Source organism: Hemiscyllium ocellatum, chromosome 18 (assembly GCF_020745735.1).
Source record: "Hemiscyllium ocellatum isolate sHemOce1 chromosome 18, sHemOce1.pat.X.cur, whole genome shotgun sequence".
In the NCBI taxonomy this organism is placed as follows: domain Eukaryota; kingdom Metazoa; phylum Chordata; class Chondrichthyes; order Orectolobiformes; family Hemiscylliidae; genus Hemiscyllium; species Hemiscyllium ocellatum.
Window position 1 is genome coordinate 32,658,422 of NC_083418.1, and position 19,724 is coordinate 32,678,145.

General features: G+C 41.9%; 1 protein-coding gene across 1 annotated transcript in view; it reads right to left on the reverse strand.

Annotated features, from left to right (window-relative positions):
• LOC132824406 (acyl-CoA (8-3)-desaturase-like) overlaps nt 1-19,724 on the reverse strand; it is a 47,084-nt gene that overhangs the window by 17,886 nt on the left and 9,474 nt on the right. Inside the window, exons 4-7 of the mRNA XM_060838839.1 lie at nt 18,875-18,976; nt 16,577-16,705; nt 14,783-14,843; nt 8,167-8,243 (exon numbers count right to left, since the gene is read on the reverse strand). Of these exons, the coding sequence (XP_060694822.1) occupies nt 8,167-8,243; nt 14,783-14,843; nt 16,577-16,705; nt 18,875-18,976 (369 nt within the window). The remainder of the gene's footprint in view (nt 1-8,166; nt 8,244-14,782; nt 14,844-16,576; nt 16,706-18,874; nt 18,977-19,724) is intronic.

Below are 19,724 nucleotides of genomic sequence, written 5' to 3' on the forward strand. Positions count from 1 at the left end.
ACCATTTGGCACTTAAAATAAACACTTCTCCTATGGTAACATTCATTTTAATGTTTAATGTATTCCTAAACAGAATTAATTCTATGTAGTACATTCTGTCCCTACAGGATAAAATGACTCAAATAAAGTGTGGGTGTCCCAAATTCCTAGGAATGCAACAATTCCTTATCCAGTCTCCTCCAATCATTGGCTTGTTACACCATCTGACTGCTGTCAGTCAAAACAAGTCATGCATTTATCGAAGCATTCAGCTGTCCATCATAGAGTGGGTCTGTTAGATGAAGCAGAGATTTGGAGCAACAGAGATGAAGTTGTTAGTGGAGCAAACCGGAGACCAGTGGGAAAACTAGTATCTTTGAGCAATTCCCTCTGCTGGGCTGAGATTGGAGGTTGTGCTGGGTCTGTCTCCAAGGCTGTGTGCATTTAAGTTGAGGTTTGTATCAGGAGTGTGTAGAGGCTGTGTGGGTTTCTGTTAGTCTGTGTGTGGGCTTGTCTAAGTTTGTGTACAGTTTCTGCAGAATCTAACTGTAAGTTTAAGTTAGTGATCATGTTGTTCTTTATCAATGTAATTCCTACCTTCATATCCCAGCTCTAAATCCCTCCCCCTCCATTCAGTTTTCATTGCTGAACAAGCTGATATTTCCTTCCATTAAAAATTGGGAAGACTGAGACCATCGACTTTGTTCGCCAACTCTAACTCCCTTCTCTCACCATCAATTCCATTACTCCCTGTGACAACAGTCTGATGCTAAACCAAGCTGTTTGAAAACTTGGTGTTGTACTTGACCCCAAGATGAGCTTCCATCTACATGCCTGCCTCATTACTACAGCTGTCTATTTCCACCTCTGTAACAGTTTCTGACTCCTGTGTCAGCTTCTGTGCTGCTGAAACCAACAGCTACATCGTTAGTATCTCTAAAGGTGACTAACCTCATGCACTCCCAGCTAGTCTCCTACGGTCTACACTCCGTAACCTACAGCTCAGCTAATAATCTGCTGCTTGTGGAGTCGATTTTCCTGCTCCTTGGATGCTGCCTGAACTACTGTGCTTTTCCAACACCACTCTAATCTAGAATCTTAGCTCAAACCAAACCCTATTCAATGGCTCCTGACTCGGTGCAAGCTGACCTGAGTTAGCTAGTCATTCAGCAGTGCCTCAGTGTTATTTATGTTTTCAACTGTCACTATCTCCATAATTTTCCCAGCCCTGCAACCCATCAAGATGACTATGATACTGTCCTTCTGCTCTCACATGTAGCTCAATTTTAACTGCTGTGCTGTTGGTGGTCTGCCCAAAGCTCTGGAATTCACTCTCTAAAAGCCTCTCCATATCTTCACCTCACTTTCCCCCATAAAGATTACTCTTTAAAACCTAAATAAAAACCAAAAGAACTGTGGATGCTGTAAACCAAAATCAAAAACATGAATTGCTGGAAAAGCTCAGCAGGTCTGGCAGCATCTGTGGAGAGAAATCAGAGTTAATGTTTTGGGTCGACTGACTCCTCCCCCCTGAGGAAGGGCCACTTGACCTGAAACGTTAACTCTGATTTCTCTCCACAGATGCTGCCAGACCTGCTGAGCTTTTCCAGCAATTTGTTTTTGCTCCTTAAAACATACCTCCTCAATGAAGCTTTGTCTGACTTCCTGTCTCAGTATGTGATTCAGCATAATATTTTACATAATAAAGCTTCTTGGGATATTTTCAAATGCTGAAAGATGCTTTATTAATAGTACAGCAGTTGTTTTTGAAGTTGTACTATGTCTTTATGTAGTTTAATGCACTGGGTCTTTGTGTAGTTTACTGGAGTTGGTGTTGGCTTTGTGGCTGTCATATCTGTCTTGAAGGGAATAGCTTTGCCAAAATAGAACCTAAACTGATGTGTTGAAATACAGGCAGATACTATACAATCCAAATTGTCTGTAATTTAGCCAGATAAGGGTTCATTTGATCAACATTTTCAACATAGTCTGGGTTACAGATAGAGTAGATAGAGAGAAACTATTTCTGCTGGCTGAGGAGTCTATGACCAGAAGACTTTGCTGAAAATTTGTGCAAGACTTTTCAGGAATGAAATTAGGAAACAGTTCTACACAAAATGGATAAGCAAAGAGTAGAACGCTCTTCTGCAGTTGATATTAGATTAATTGTTAATTTTAAAACTAAGATTGATTGATGTTCTTACCCAAAGTTATTAAGTGATTTGAAGAAAAGGCAGATGGATGGCATTCAGTTGCCAATCAACCACAGTCTCATTGAAAAGTGGTACAGTCTTGAGATGCAAAACAGCCAACTCCAGTTCCTTTTCAGGGTTTGTGCTGCTCATTCAGGTACAAATTAGAGGAGTTTAATTTGGAGGTGATGTGGTTGTCTAAATGGAATTAGAATGTTTTGCACTGATTGGAGATGGGACAAGAGTTTGTTAGTGGAGGTACTGTGGGACCAACAAGAGTTAATAGAGACCCTCTGAGTTTTCTTCAATAAAGGATAGGCTGATAGTTATTTAGTTATTTAGGTAACAGTGGCAGTTCACCAAATATAGTCAGGAGAGATAACATTGATGTAGTAATGTGACATGGTCTTGGGGGAGTGGGTACAAAGAAGTTTATGAGAATAGCATTTGGAATGAGCGACTTCAGTTACATGGCGAGGTAAAGAAGCTGAGTTGTTCTCCTCGGAGAAGAAAAAGTTAAGATTTAATACACGTTCCAAAATCCTAAAGATTTCAATAGAATAAATGAGAAGAAACTTTTTCCTACAGGGTGACGTCAAGTAACCATGGGACACAGATTAAAGTTAATTGGCAAAAGAACTAGAGGGTCAGGAGGAAACATTTTATTAGATTGATGAAAAAAAAACATTTTTTTTCTCATCTTGTGCTTATCAGCATTAGAAATCCCAATGTAAAGGGGAACAACATCTTTATACTGTAAGGAAATAACATGCTGTTTGATTGGCAAGTGAACTCTGATTAGATAAGGTGTTGCTGTGGAGAATGCAACAGTTGGATGATGATGGACAGTTAATTGTGAGTCATGTATGATCTACCATGCACCATCTGAAAGGGTGGTGGAAGTAGGTTCAATGTTTAGTTTTAATAGGAAATTAGATTCATACTTGTGCGAAGAGAGAGTTGTCAATGGGAAGGTTTTTCAAAGAGCCAGCATCGATACAAATGGCTGTATTGTCTCATCCTTTGCTTTACTATTTACGTTGAACAGTAGTTAGAGACACTATGGATACTGCAGGCATGGGTGATCACTTGTGACAGTGTATGACACAGAAAGAACCTTAAATGTATCTCAGCAGAGATAGCCTCTTCACCTCATTACTGCTGACCAAGTTAATTTTTTAAAATCCTCTTAGTTTGGGCTCATTGCTCATTGATGACATGCAATCCCAACTGCCACAATGAGGCAAAGTTTCAAGAATGGGTGAATATCCAGTAAATCACACCACATCTTGTGACTTTGGAATTGGCTTCTGTCAAGTTGCCCACCATACCCTCATAGGATGGCATATGTTGGCCTAGTCTGGTCCAATCACACTGTCTTCTTAAAAAGAAATCAGACTTCTCATTCACGTAAAATGCTTGTTTTGCATTCATAATTCTATTTTACTACATTTGCTCCACACATTAGTTAATTTTGCTGGACAGCTTACTATTTTTGCCTTGTTCATACTTACCTTTAACATTCATTGTTGCTATCATTTAAGAAAATCAAAAAAGGGAGTAGGGATGGAGATGCACATGAAAGTCAGACAGGGCTAAATGGATTTAAGTAAAGACCATGTCTTCATGGGGATTGGGTGGACAATCAACGCAGGTTCAACACACTGAGGAGGTCTATCTACAGAGGTGCTAATTGACTCCTCCATATATACCTGGAGTCCTTGGAGGAAATCTGCCTTTAATATGATGTTATACCACACAAGGGTTAGAAGCAAAGTTTTATAGCATTGTTTCTAGACCCTGAGAGACTACATTGACTTGGTGACGTCCGCCATTTAAGCATTGCCTTACATTTATTGAAAATTTTCCTGCTTCTTTAAATAGGGCCATTAACGTTACTGCACTTCCTGTAGCAAGATGTCTTTGCTGGCCAGCAAAGTGGAACTTTCTACATGTCCCATTGCGATCAATTAATTCATTTTCTGCCACTGCCTCGCCTTTCGTAGTGAGTGGTAGCCCTCAAAGAGCCACCTCATCACTGAATGTTATACTCTCAACCAAGTGTTCTGAAAGCCACAATCTCTGGGAAAGCTATTCCTGTACGCTAATAGCCTACACAGTAAAACAAAAATAGTTGGGTATACAACTGAACGAACAATATAGCCCCCTTATCCTCTCATGCATTACTGAGTATAGTAGTTATACCTCATTGGGCATTAATGAATAGAACAGTATTCTTGAATATCCAGTCATAATTGCTGGAGGTACTACTGAATAGAGCAGTTATACCATAAGACCATAAGACATAGGAGAAGAAATTAGGCCATTCAGCCTTTCGTGTCTGCTCTGCCATTCAATCATGGCTGATAAGTTTCTCAACCTCATTCTCCTGCTGTCTCCTCATCCTCAAGAACCTATCTCAGTCTTAAATATACTCAATAACCTGGTCTCCACAGCTTTTTGTGGCAATGAATTCCATAGATGCACCACTGTCTGGCTGAAAACGTTTCTCCTTATCTCCATTTTGAAAGGTCTTCCCTTTTCCTCGAAGACTTGTGCCTGGAGGTCCTAATGTCTCCTACCAATGGAAACATCTTCCCAACATCCACTCTGTCCGGGCCATTCAGTATTCTGTATGTTTCAATTAGATACTCTCTCATCCTTCTAACCTTCATCTAGTATAGACGCTGAGCCCTCAAACATTCCTCATACGTTAATCTTTTCATTCTTGGGACCATTCTTGTGAAACTCCTCTGTAGATGCTCCACAGCCAGGACATCCTTCCTGAAATACAGGACCCAAACTTCCAAATGTGTTCTGAACAGAGCCTTATAGAGCCTCAGAGGTACATGCCTACTTTTAATTTCATGTCCTTTCAAAATAAATGCCAACATTGCATTTGTCTTCCTAACTACTGACTCAACCTGCAAGTTTACCTTAAGAGAATCCTGGACTAGAGCTCCCAAGTCTCTTTGCACTTCTGAATTTTCTCCCTGTTTAGAAAATAGTCCATGTCACTAGTCTTCCTATCAAAGTGCATGACCTCATGCTTTCCCACAGTGTACTCCATCTGCCACTTCTTTGTCCACTCTCCTAACCTGTCCAAATCAATCTGCAGTCTCCCTGCCTCCTCAAAGCTACCTGTCCCTCTACCTATCTTTGTATTGTCTGCAAACTTAGCCAGGATGTTCTCGGTTCCTTCATCTAGATCGTTAATGTATAAAGTGAAAAGTTGTGGTCCCAACACTGAGCCTTGCGGAACACCACTTGTCACCAGCTGCCATCCTGAGAAGGACCCTTTTATCTCCACTCTCTGCTTTCTACCAGACAGCCAGGCTTCTATCCATGCTAGCACCTTGCCTATGGCACCATGGGCTCGTAACTAACTCAGTAGCCTCCTGTGCAGCACCTTGTCAAAGGGCTTCTTGAAGTTCAGGTAGATAACATCCAACGGCTCTCCTTGGTCTAACCTGCTCATTACTTAGTCATAGAGTCATAGAGATGTACAACATGAAAACAGATCCTTCGGTCCAACCCATCAATGCCGACCTGATATCCCAACCCAATCTAGTCCTACCTGCCAGCACCCGGCTCATATTCCTCCAAACCCTTCCTAATCACATACCCATCCAAATGCCTCTTAAATGTTGCAATTGTACCAGCCTCTACCACTTCCTCTGGCAGCTCATTCCATACACGTACCACCCTCTGCGTGAAAAAGTTGCCCCTTAGGTCTCTTTTATATCTTTCCCCTCTCACCCTAAACATATGCCCTCTAGTTCTGGACTCCCTGACCCTAGGGAAAAGACTTTTTCTATTTATCCTATCCATGCCCCTCATAATTTTGTAAACCTCTATAAGGTCACCCCTCAGCCTCCGACGATCCAGGAAAACAGCCCCAGCCTGTTCAGCCTTTCCCTATAGCTCAAATCCTCCAACTATGGCAACATCCTTGTAAATCTTTTCTGAACCCTTTCAAGTTTCACAACATCTTTCCAATCGGAAGGAGACCAGAATTGCACGCAATATTCCAACAGTGGCCTAACCAATGTACAGCCACAACATGACCTCCCAACTCTTGTACTCAATACTCTGACCAATAAAGGAAAGCCTTCTTCACTATCCTATCGATCTGCAACTCCATTTTCAAGGAGCTATGAACCTGCACTCCAAGGTCTCTTTGTTCAGCAACACTCCCTAGGACCTTACCATTAAGTGTATAAGTCCTGCTAAGATTTGCTTTCCCAAAATGGAGCACCTCACATTTATCTGAATTAAACTCCATCTGCCACTTCTCAGTTCCTTGGCCCATCTGGTTCTTCCTCAAAGAATTCTAGCAGATTTGTCAGGCATGACCTCCCCTTGATGAAACTGTGCTGGTGTTGCCTTATTTTATCATACATTTCCAAGTATTCAGAAATCTCATCCTTCACAATGGATTCCAGGATTTTACCCACGACTGAGGTTAAGTTAATTGGTCTGTAATTTTCCATCTTTTGCCTTACTACCTTTTTAACAGGTGTCACATTAGCAATTTCCAATCCTCTGGGACCCTCCCTGATTCTAGTGATTGCTGAAAGATCATTACTAATGCCTCCACTATCTCCCTCAGAACTCTGGGGTGTAGTGCATCTGGTCCAGGTGATTTATCCACCTTCAGGCCAATTAGTTTTTCTAGCACCTTCTCCTTGGTGATGGCCACTATACTCAGCTCTGTCCCCCCCTCTCTTGAATTTTTGGGATATTACTTGTGCCTTCCACTGTAAAGTCTGATGCGAAGAATTTGTTCAGTTCCTCAGCCATTTTCTTTGTTCCCCACTACTCTCTCTTTAGTGTCATTTTCCAGTGGCCCAATGTCCTCTTTTGCCCTTTATATATCTAAAGAAACTCTTACAGTCTTCCTTTATATTACTGGCTAGCTTACCTTCATATTTAATCTTCTCCCTCCTTTTATAAGCTTCCCAAACCTCTGGTAACCCACTGCCTTTTGCATATAATATGCTTTCTCTTCTGCTTTTACGCTATCCCTGACTTCCCTGGTCAGCCATGGTTGCCTCATACTCCCTGTACCATGCTTCATTTTCCTCAGGATGAATCTCTGCTGTGTCTCCTGAATTACTCCCAGAAATTCCTGCCATTGCTGTTCCTGCTTTTCCTGCTAGGCTCCTCTCCCAGTCAATTCTAACCAGCTCCTCCCTCATACCTCTGTAGTTGCCATTATTCAGCTGTAAAACTATTACCTCTGATTCTATCTTCTCCCTCACAGATTGTAGAATAAATTCAATCATTTTATTGATGATTGCCTCCTAAGGGTTCCTTCACCTTAAGCTCCCTTATCAAGTCTGTCTCATTGCACAACAATAAATCCAGTATTGCATGTTTGCTAATGGGCTCTACCACAAGCTGCTCCAAAAAGCCAACTTGTAGACATTCCACAAATACCTTTTCTTGCAATCCACTACCAACCTGATTTTCCATTTGCGTATTTAAATCCCCCAAGATCACTGTAACTTTGCATTTCCCACACATCTTTTCTACCTCCCGGTGTATCTTGCACCCCAGCTCCTGACTACTGTTTGGAGGCCTATACATAACTCCAACTGTAGTCTTTTTTGGCTTTTGTGGTTCCTCAATTCTACCTGCACAGATTCTAAACCATCTGACCCTTACTATTGATTTAATTATATTGCCTACTAAAAAAGCAACCCATTTTCCACTGTGGAATACAATAGTTATACCAGTAATATCCAATATCCTAAATACACCAGGAGTGCATTTATTACTCAGGCACAGCTTAATGATGTCAGTGGTTAAGAATATATTAGATTAGCATGGAGAACGGTTAGAACCTGGGAGTCTTTGGTTGAAATGGTTCAATATACTTTAAGTAATGCATTTAGTCAATGGGAAGCTATTTCCACTACTGCAAGTAAAATAGTGGGTAATTTGAAGCTGGGATTGAACAAGTCCCAGGATGCTGTTAGTAGATACTCACCACCCACTGCTTTCGTTGCACAGCGAAGTAAAAGATGTACCATTGGAAGTAGAGGGGGAGTAGTGCTGGAGGTCCAACTGTGACAAGATGACAAAGCAAATTATTTAGAATTACAAAAAAAACTGTAGAGTTTTCTTTATACAACTCAGTGGGCTCCATTCCAGACTCATACTCACATTTGACATGGAGCTGTCCAAGTCTCAATTGTTCCCATTTCTTCTCATTTTATGAGAAAACTGCCAATGAATTCTCTACTACTATCTAGTGCAAGTCTACTTTCTCTGGTCTCCTACAACTCCACATGCTGTTAGATTGGGTATATTGGCAACCTCATAGATAGGGCCAGAGCTGCTTGGTCACCATGCAAGCTTAATGTGGAAATAGAACACACTGAAGCCATCCATCAGGACAATGGCTATTCCAGTCTGACCATTGCTTGCTGATTATCACATAAATTCTTGAATGGGCCTAAGGGTTAGGGTACTGCCAAAGTTAGTCAAGGGGCTCATTCAATTATAATATGAGGAGCTGGCATCCGTCATTCCTGTATGTCAAGTGCAGCCAGACTAGGAATTACAGATTGGTCAGTCAGGCTCAGTTGAGACATCAATCCAGGAAGGTCCAGCAATTTTTCCTGCAGTGAGCTAAAGGGAAGGACTGACTATGATGCAAGTAGTGGAAGAGTTGTCTGTGGTCATGCTTGAACGCTGAGTGATTCGAAAGCAGAGTGTGGTAGGTAGGGTGAGTAGTTTGGGAGATTGAAATGGGTGTGAACACTTGAGTGGGCATGATGTATGCAATACTAAGGATTTTATCCATTAGCCTTAGTGAAATGTGTGCACAGTAGCAAAGTGAGAATGAGTGCTGGCCCTTGGGTGAAAGGTGGCCGAGAAAAGGTGATGGCACTTGCCCTTACAGAGGCCAGAAGATCACTGACCTTCTTGTGGCACTGTTGGGCATCCCTTTTGCTGCAGGACACAGCATTGATCCCTCGTGCATTTTCTGTCCAGGCTGCCTACATTTGTTGATATGACCTTTTTGCTGGTCAGCAAGAAAGAGGACTACTCTCTAAGCAGCCATCATAATCGAAGACTCCTCCCACCCCAGTTATACTCTCTTCCACCCTCTTCTGTCAGGCAGAAGATATAAAAATTTTACAACACGTACAAATAAATAGATTCAAGAACAGCTTTTTCCTTGATGTTATCAGACTTTTGGATGGACCTCTTAAACGTTCATGTTAACCTCTCTCTGCACCTTCTCAGCAGCTGTAACACTGTATACTGATCTCTGTTACCCTGATGCACTTGTATAGTACGATCTGCCTGTAAAGCATGCAAGACAACTCTTTTCACTGTATCTCAATACATATGACAGTAATAAATCAAATCAAAACAAAACAAAACCCTGTCCATCAACATCTATAGAACCCACTGTTCTGGGGAGCTAGCTAGTCTTTCCATTGTTAGTGTTGAGCATTGCAGTGCTAGCTTGCAACATCTGAATGTACACAGCTGGGCTTTAAATGTGGTGCCAAAGGAGTGGAAGGTGGAAGATCTCACAAATAGTGAGCATTTCTGTCTCACTTACCACAGATTCTCTGAAAAATACAGCCAATATCTCAATTACATAGTGAATTTGGTCTTCTAAATGCCACAAAGGTAAGTGCCATTATCTTCTCTCTGCTCCCTCACCATCAAACACCAGGATTCGGTCTAACTCTGCCACTGTACGGACATCTCACCAAGGCTCAGGGACAATAACTCAGAGTATTCTATGCATCAATGTTCACTCAAGGGCTTACACCCTTACCCTCAAGGGCTCATACTCCTAACTGCTCATCCCTCCAGTCCTTTGTACTTCCTAATCGTTAATTATGCCATGTGGGCAGCACGGTGGCTCAGTGGTTAGCACTTCTGTCTCACAGCACCAGGGACACTGGTTCAATTCCAACCGTGAGCAACTGTCTGTGTGGAGTTTGCACATTCTCCCTATGGCTACGTGGGTTTCCTCCAGGTGCTCTGGTTTCCTCCCACAGTCACAAAGATGTGCACATTAGGTGAACTGGCCATGCTAAATTCCCCGCAGTGTTCAGAGAGGTATAGGTTAGGTGTGTTAAGTCAGGGATAAATGTACAGTAACGGGGAATGGGTTTGGGTGGGATACACTTCAGGGGGTTTGTGTAGACTTGTTGGGCCAAAGGTCCTGTTTCCACACTGTTGGGAATCTATTAACTGGAGACCATACATCACACTAACTGCTCTTACATCCACTTCCATCATACTCAATCCCTCCTTTTGTCTCATTGAGGAAAATACAGCGCAGCAGTCTCCCTGATCCATGTCCCAATAGCACCCTGGCTGACCAACCTATTATCTCTGGATTGCACAATAAATGACAGGATAGTGAGAGGGACAGAGAAAGTGAGAGACGCTGGAATCTTTGAAGGTGGCAGAACAGGTAGGTAAAGGTGGTAAAGAAAACATTCTTGTCCATTAAATCTTTACCTTTACTGTATGAGGTATAGAATACAAATGCAAGGATGAAATGCTGGAACTGTTTAAAATTCTGGTTAGTCCGCAGATGGAACATAGAACATAGAACATAGAAGGATACAGCGCAGTACAGGCCCTTCGGCCCTCGATGTTGCGCTGACCGAATCCTACCTAACCTATACTAGCCCAATAACTTCCAAATGCCTATCCAATGCCCGCTTAAATGACCATAAAGAAGGAGAGTTCACCACTGATACGGGCAGGGCATTCCATGAACTCACAACCCGCTGTGTGAAGAATCTACCCCTAACATCTGTCCTATACCTACCACCCCTTAATTTAAAGCTATGTCCCCTAGTAACACCTGACTCCATTAGCGGTAAAAGGTTCTTAGTATCTACCCTATCTAAACCCCTAATCATCTTATACACTTCTATCAGATCTCCCCTAAACCTTCTCTTCTCCAATGAGAACAGCCCCAAGTGCCTCAGCCTTTCCTCATAAGATTTTCCTACCATTCCAGGCAACATCCTGGTAAACCTCCTCTGCACTCGTTCTAAAGCTTCCACATCCTTCCTATAGTATGGCGACCAAAACTGCACACAATACTCCAGATGAGGCCTCACCAGAGTCTTATACAACTGCAACATGACCTCAGGACTCCGGAACTCAATTCCTCTGCCAATAAAGCCCAGTACACCATATGCCTTCCTCACAGCACTATTTACCTGGGTGGCAACTTTCAGAGATCTGTGTACATGGACACCAAGATCCCTCTGCTCATCCACACTACCAAGTAGCCTACCATTAGCCCAGTAATCCATCATCTTGTTATTCCTACCAAAGTGAACAACTTCGCACTTAGCTACATTGAATTCCATTTGCCACATTTCCGCCCAGCTCTGCAACTTATCTATATCCCGCTGTAACCTACCACTTCCTTCCTCACTATCCACAACTCCACCGACTTTTGTGTCATCCGCAAACTTGCTTACCCAGCTTTCAAGCCCTTCCTCTAGATCATTTATAAAGATAACAAAAAGCTGTTGTGTGTACAGTTCTGGTCACCATAGGAAGGACAAAATTGCTTTAGTACAGATGTTGCTAGGCTTGAAAATTTACAGATATGAAGAAAGGTTGATTAGGCTGGGTTCTTTTCCTTAGAACAGAGGAGGGTGAGTGGTGACTTAATTGAGGTGCATAAAATAATGAGAGGCTTGGATAGGGTGGATATGGAAGACCAGTTTCCCCTAGTGGAAGTCACAGATATAAGATGATTTGTAGAAAAACAAGGAAAAGGTTTTTTTCACCCAGATGGTGATGGGTGCCTCAAGTTCACTGGCTGGTTTAGTGATGGAGGAAGCAAGCCTCCAATCATTCAAACATACCTAGATCTGCACTTGCTGTGCTTGGGCCTGGCAAACTATGGATTGAGGATGCCAGAGGGTGGAATTAGGATAGATGGTTATTTTTTTTCCGATTTTACTGCTCCTCGGATGCTGCCCGAACAGCAGTGCTCTTCCAGCACCACTAATCCAGAATCTGGTTTCCAGCATCTGCAGTCATTGTTTTTACCTACTTTTTTCCTCAGTCAGTGCTGACACAATGGGCTAAGTCATTTTTTTCTATGTGCTAACATTTCTACAGTTCTATAGTAATCAGGTATTGTAATTGTTAAAGTCATTGCCAAGCTTAGGGTTATCCTCAGCAAACCCCCCTCCCCAACAAAAAAGAATCGCAGGTTCAAACTGCAGTCTGTGGTGAATTTGTTCAGATACAGGGCAGAAACAATTCACCTCAGGGTGTCTGCTGTAATGAGTGGAGAATCAGACATTTTCCAGCTCCAGTTCAGCATCTAATAACACTTGTATAGTTAGCAATGTTGGGTAAAGACAAGACCATACCCAATTGTGATGCCTTCCATAGCCAAACAGCATGCTGGCAGTTAAAGTCTTGGCTCACACATGTGTAAAAGCACTATGGGCCAGCCAATAACCACAGAACCTAAACTAAGAAAACATGAATGCATTCAGAGACAGGAGAAAGGGAGAGAACTGGAGAAAAAAAGGTCAAATGTTTGCACAAAGAACTTTATTCAATACTAAAAGTTATAAACTCATCAGATTGTAAAGTCAGACTTTTGAGTGTTAACATGCGCAGAGACCAGCGTATAACTTATAAAAAGCTCTTGTCACATTTCTAGTTTCATGTACATGCCCCTGAAATTAGTCAATACACAACAAATGCATGTCTGAGCAAATCTCACATGGTTGACAGGCTCCAGTCTTTGTGAGGTAAACATAGGAAATCCACTCTCTTAACACTAGCTTAATTTACAGGGAAGTCAGGAGAGGAAGCTGGCCAATCAATGAGGAGGGAAAGAAATCTCACCACAGCCAGATACATCAGGAGATCTGAAATAACAGAGACTAAGTGTGAGACTGTCTGGGGCCAGAACTGGAGATGACTAAAGGGCTCCTAAGAGTGATCCTAGCACTAAACAGCAATGGCAGGTCTGGTTTCTCAGGAGCTCTGGATGCTGATTCTTGTTGTTTTAATTTTTAATTACTCACAGACCAAACTCTGCCTAGTTTCAAATGGTTGCACTAAATAAAAAGACTGCTCAGTAAAGGGCTACTGGTACTCCCTTGACCTTAACATTATCAGGACATACTGTTCTAATCTGATCACTAAACACCGACAGTTTATCTGTCCAATGTGTGGAATTTGTCTTCTGCTTAACCAACAGAGAAGTGACATGTAGCTCCTGTGCAGCTAAACAAGGCAAGGATCCCCAGCTGTTAAATCCCCTGTGCCTTTTTATCCAGGTCTCTTCAATTTTATGATAGGGTCTTTTCCTGGTGAAATTACAATGGTTATAATTTGTGCCCTTTCCAATTCATCTATTTACATTGACAATAAAAACAGTGTCTATAGAACATTATTTCCTATGGTGATGTCATGTCCTGTTCTTTTTCACAGGGGGTGATATATGGGGTCTAATTTGATGTGTTAGACCCCTTGCAATAAAGAACAGGACATGACATCACCATAAGAAATGATGTTACCACAGGAAATGACATCAACAACCCATAAACCCAAACATATAAATCGAAAGCAGGAATTCTCAGCAATGCTTCGCCCAGGGGCCCACTGAAGACGTTACCTAGTAGGGTGACGAAATGTCTGGAAATGTACCTTCCAGCTCAGTTAGGAAACCTACATCCAGAACCTCAACCTGAGCTAGAAATCTCAAAACTCGCAGCTAACAGAGTTTCATTTTTAGTTGCCATTCATCATAGTTTCAAAACTTACTCAAAGCTTATAATACAAAGTCCTGCTTTGGGTACACTCAAACCAGCAATGAAAATACACAGTGAAGGGTGTTTCAACCTTTATTTCTAAATGTGCCATGGTTTGCAAATTTGAAAGATGTTAATAAACTTACAGCATTGGTGCATAATTGGCAAATATGAGAGAGAGGGGCTGTAGTTTGGTAGTTTCAACACGGATAACAAGTTTAAATGGGACAAAAGACTTGAAGATTTGGCAGGAGTTGGAAAGGATTACACTAATCAGTACAATAAACAACACAGGTTAATAAATCCATTTAAAGAAAACAAAATCTAGGGGTCACTTTTAGAGGAATACAATTGGAAAACACAGAAGTTATGTTAAACCCATACAAAAATCTTGATTAAAATATAATTAAAACTCGAGTACTGTGAACAGTTGTTATATACATTATGCAAAAAATGAAGACACCCGACCAGATGGGAACAAAACTCCAAGTGTTACACTAAAACTGAGAGGTAATACTTTTAAAGGAAAGGTTGAACAAGGTGAGGCTCCTTTTTCTAGGAAATTTATGACTGAAGATGTGAGCCAAAAGAGGCCTTTAAGATTGTGAAAGGGTTTGATGAGGCAGACATTAGAGACCAGATGGGGCCAAAATAGACAGCCACTAATAAGCCTACCAGAAATTTAAGGATTTTTAAAAAAGAATTGTTACTCAGGGAATGGTTTGTATGTGGAATTCTCGACTATGAGGTAGTTGAAGTGACTTGCATGGACATGCACTGTACTGAAATATACTAGATAATTCTATGCAAATGACTTACTCAGGAAGAAATACTTGTGTTGGTATTGGTATGGCATATACTTCTTCTTCTGTATCCCCACCTGGGTTGAAGGGAAAAAAGAAAAATTTGAGTTATCATTTTGCGCACACACAATAATGAAATCAAAGCTCGTGAATTTATTATGACTTTGGGCTTCCAGTGTTACAGCTTCATATGATGGAAGTGAATGTTGGCTATCCAGGCTTAGAAATCAGTACATGTCACTGTTTGTCATTCAGTTAGTTTTAAAATTCGACGGGCTACACTGATATCCAAGTCTAAGAATATGACATACATCACACTCTGCCAGGAGCATAATTCATAAAATCTATCCCAGTGTTTAAACTGGTTTTCAACCCAGTTCTTTTGTAAACTACATACCACTACTGGCTACAATGGGTGCCCTATACAATCCTTGACTCCACAAAACTGCAACTGGTCATATTTCATATTTTGCTTTATTCAGCCAGGCACTTCCAAATGAATTCATTATTTTTTAAAATCTCTCTCAGAATGTGGGTGTTAATCATTAGTTGAAAATGGTTACAAACCATTGCTGCCATGTAATGAGATAATTCAGTATCACTGCATAGAGAAATCTAGCAGCAGTGAAGCTACCATGAGATATGTCCCACTTAGAATGGCGTGAGAAGGGAGCTTGCATTTGCTACTGTTGTTACTTTGCTTGATCTTCCCGATTATGGAGGTCATTGCTTTGGAAGGTGCTGTTGAAAGAGCCTTTACTCTCAGTTAGTGCTCCTTCATCACCTGGTGTTAAATATACATACAGCGAGCTCATTTGTTTTCATTCACATTATTTAAAGCAAGTCTAGCTTCCCTAGCAGAAATTCTAGGAATTGTTAAATCTGCCTAACTATTCTCTGTCCTAGTTGCAGGAATTACATACTGCATTTCACTATGGCAACTAAGATACAGAGATCATCTATGTAATTTCCTGTACACTGTTCCAGCCTTTCTCTCTGCTAATACAAGGTCTCACATTAAACAGACAAACATAATTTGAAGTAGACCATTTGACCCTTCAAGCTTTTTTCAAACTACTGAGCCAAGATCATAGCCAATCTTCTCCCTCAAACCCTACCTTTCCACCCTATTTCTGTATTCCTTAATTCTTCTGTACTCAAAATTGTACAAGAGGTGAGTGAGACTCTCATCTCAAAACTGATTTTCCCAGGGTTAGGAAAATCAGGTCTAAAATATCAATTCCAAAATTGTAACTCAGAAGCTAAGTGCTGAAATGCAGTTGCTGTAAATGTGGAACCACTTGGAGGATTTGGTAGCCATCACTCATGCTGCTTCTTCCTCTCACCTGGAAACATCCCCCCTCTCCCCTGTACTCACCTCAATCCCACTGACTACCATTCCCCCTTCCCTCACTCTGGGCACTCCTCCTCCCTAGGTACTGCTCATGCTACCCCAACCCCTCCCCATCCTGAGCACCACTTCCCCAACAATTGCTTATTCTCAAGCACCCATCCAGACCAAATTCCCCATTACCTTTCCTTCATTGGACATTGCTTACACTCCACCATGAATATTTGAACCCCTCTCTCCGTCCATAGGCACATACTTCCCTCAAAACCATTTGCAGCCACACTCGATAACCCCAATTCCCAGACACCCCATCTTGCTGTTCATAACAATTAAGTTCCTACGTAATTCTTATAGGTTGTCCCTCATTCTTTCTGCCTGCATCCTACTAACCTCAACAATTTCTAAAAATCCTGCCAGGAAGATGCCAAGCAGCTGACTGAACATCTGTGTTCGACTTACCTCAATTGGGAGCTTCTTTCCCAAGACAAAGAAGATGGGATGCATGTTGATGTCAGGGTCTTTGCGGAAGCAGTTGGGCTTGGCATGATGCTGAAAGTGGAGGTGGTTCCACCAGCTGGCTGGGGCACCCTATCACCAGAGAAAAAGAGACAGAAATGATCAGGCCAACTTAAGACAGTCAAAGCCGAAATCACCCTGAGAATCTCAAATATAATGCACACATCATTCAAGCACACAACCTGAAATAACACAGTCAGTAGCATCAATTCCTTTTGATTCTCCCCCTACCCCCTCAAATCCTAACACTGCTGTCCTAGGGGATTGGCCTCTCTCTACTATGAGTAAAAAATGAGGTCTGCAGATGCTGGAGATCACAGCTGCAAATGTGTTGCTGGTCAAAGCACAGCAGGTTAGGCAGCATCTCAGGAATAGAGAATTCGACGTTTCGAGCATAAGCCCTTCATCAGGAATAAGAGAGAGAGAGCCAAGCCGGCTGAGATAAAAGGTAGGGAGGAGGGACTAGGGGGAGGGGCGATGGAGGTGGGATAGGTGGAAGGAGGTCAAGGTGAGGGCTGTGGTAACGGGTCTGTTTGAGAAGAGCTTCTGTGCAGAGGAGATGACCTGGGGGGTGCAGTGAGGGAGGGACTCACTGAAATCCTTGTAGAGGGAGGAAGAGAGCTTCTTCAAGGAAGGCATCCTTGTAAGAGGATTCGCAGTAGGTTAAAATCTTCGAGTAAAAAATGAGGTCTGCAGATGCTGGAGATCACAGCTGCAAATGTGTTGCTGGTCAAAGCACAGCAGGTTAGGCAGCATCTCAGGAATAGAGAATTCGACGTTTCGAGCATAAGCCCTTCATCAGGAATAAGAGAGAGAGAGCCAAGCCGGCTGAGATAAAAGGTAGGGAGGAGGGACTAGGGGGAGGGGCGATGGAGGTGGGATAGGTGGAAGGAGGTCAAGGTGAGGGCTGTGGTAACGGGTCTGTTTGAGAAGAGCTTCTGTGCAGAGGAGATGACCTGGGGGGTGCAGTGAGGGAGGGACTCACTGAAATCCTTGTAGAGGAAGGAAGAGAGCTTCTTCAAGGAAGGCATCCTTGTAAGAGGATTCGCAGTAGGTTAAAATCTTCGAGTAAAAAATGAGGTCTGCAGATGCTGGAGATCACAGCTGCAAATGTGTTGCTGGTCAAAGCACAGCAGGTTAGGCAGCATCTCAGGAATAGAGAATTCGACGTTTCGAGCATAAGCCCTTCATCAGGAATAAGAGAGAGAGAGATTTGCAGCTCTCTCTACTATGAGAAAGAAAAGGGAATAACAATTTTCTCTTCATGATTTTGGCTCTTCCCAGAATATGATTCTCCAGGCATCAAATGCCCCCCAGCTGTTATCCCATGCAAGCCTCGTTGAAAAGTGTCATCACGCCTCAATCACATCCTGTCCTCACTGAACTAGCTGATGAACTAATGTTCCAGTAGATGTATCTGGAAAGGCACAAGGGATGATTTGATTAGCCTCAGAGTCTCCAGACCAGAGTAACTTCTCTGTTCCCTAGTCCAAAAGGGTCCTGAGGCCAATTGCAATGACCCTACTGTTGAGTCGGCGAAGATCAACAGATCTTCACCTATTAGGGATCAAATCTGGCCTCAACCAATGAAGCTTAGTCAACTGAAACAAGTTAATGAAACACTGTATATTATTTGGTAGTACTTTAAGTCATGGAGTAAACTGGGGTGTACTTTAAGTCCCATAATGTAAACTAGAATGGGACAAGCGTACAGTGTAAACAATTAGCATGGGATCTATGTACGTAGAAAATTACAGGCATTGACATGGAAGTGACTGGATCACCATTCAAGAAAGATGGACAGCAGGAAGAATGGCACACTGAAGACACAGATGCAAATATATGGAAGGCAACATAAAAAAGAACAAACAGCAGCTGATCAGAAACAGACAATGAAGGATAGAATATAAGATGGAAACAGGGAGAGATGAGCAGAAATAAATCAGGAATTTCATTGAGGTTTCATTGCATGATTTTGTCAGATGTTTTATGGCAAAATTTCTTGAAACAAGTTCCCAGCCTTGAATATCAAAAAGACATGTAAGACAGGTGGAAATGTGAGGAGGAAGAGATAAAGAGAAAAGAAAAGAAAGCAATGATGGGCCAGAGATAGCAAACACAGGACAGGAAGTGAGAAGTTAGAGAGACACATACTACTGGAAAGAGATTGTGTTTGATACAGGAGTTAAGGTAGATTAGCAACATGATAGTGCAGTAAACTCCAAATACAGTGTGACTCACTTTCAGGTGACCAATGATAAATTTGTGAACAATATGGTTCCACTTGGATTTGCTAAACACTGATAGGTGCCCAAAGTCATGCTGTAGCCAACCACCCTGTGCCTGCAAACAAAATCATAAGAAAGCACATTACAAATTAATACCAAGAGCACTGCATAGGTCATTGCAACAATACCCATCAACTAGGACATCCATGCTATCTTGGCCAGTCTCAGCCATACCAATTTAAGATTAAAATAAGTCTTACACTAATCACAGAGAGCAGAACATCCCATGTTGGAATATGACCTTTGTCCAGCCAGATCTGAAATCTGCTGGTTGGGGAAATGCTGGCCTAGTGGTACTATCACTCGACTATAAATCCAGAGACCTGGTGATGGTCTGTGAACCCGGATTCAAATCATGCCATGGCAGATGTTGGAATTTGTATTCAATTAATATCTGGAATTAGGAATCTAATTATGACTGTGAAACCATTGTTGCTTATTGGAAAAATCCAATCAGTTCTCTAATGCCATTTAGGGAAGGAAACTGCCATCCTTACCAGGTCTGGGATACATGAGACTCTAGGTCCGTAGCATGTGGATTAACACTTAACTAACACTTAACTGGGATAGGTAATAACTGTTGGCTTGGCTAGTATCACCTTCATCCTGTGAAGAATTTAAGAAAAGAGACAACCAGGCCTGAAGATATTAGGGTAAGTTACCAATTGGGACATGAAGAAATTGCTAATAACATACTGACTCATCAAACATAATTTATGACAGTTCATAAGGTAATTGGTGTCTACTTGATTCACTGGTTATAATGTTAAAAGAATAAATTGTACTATCTCTCTGGACATTGA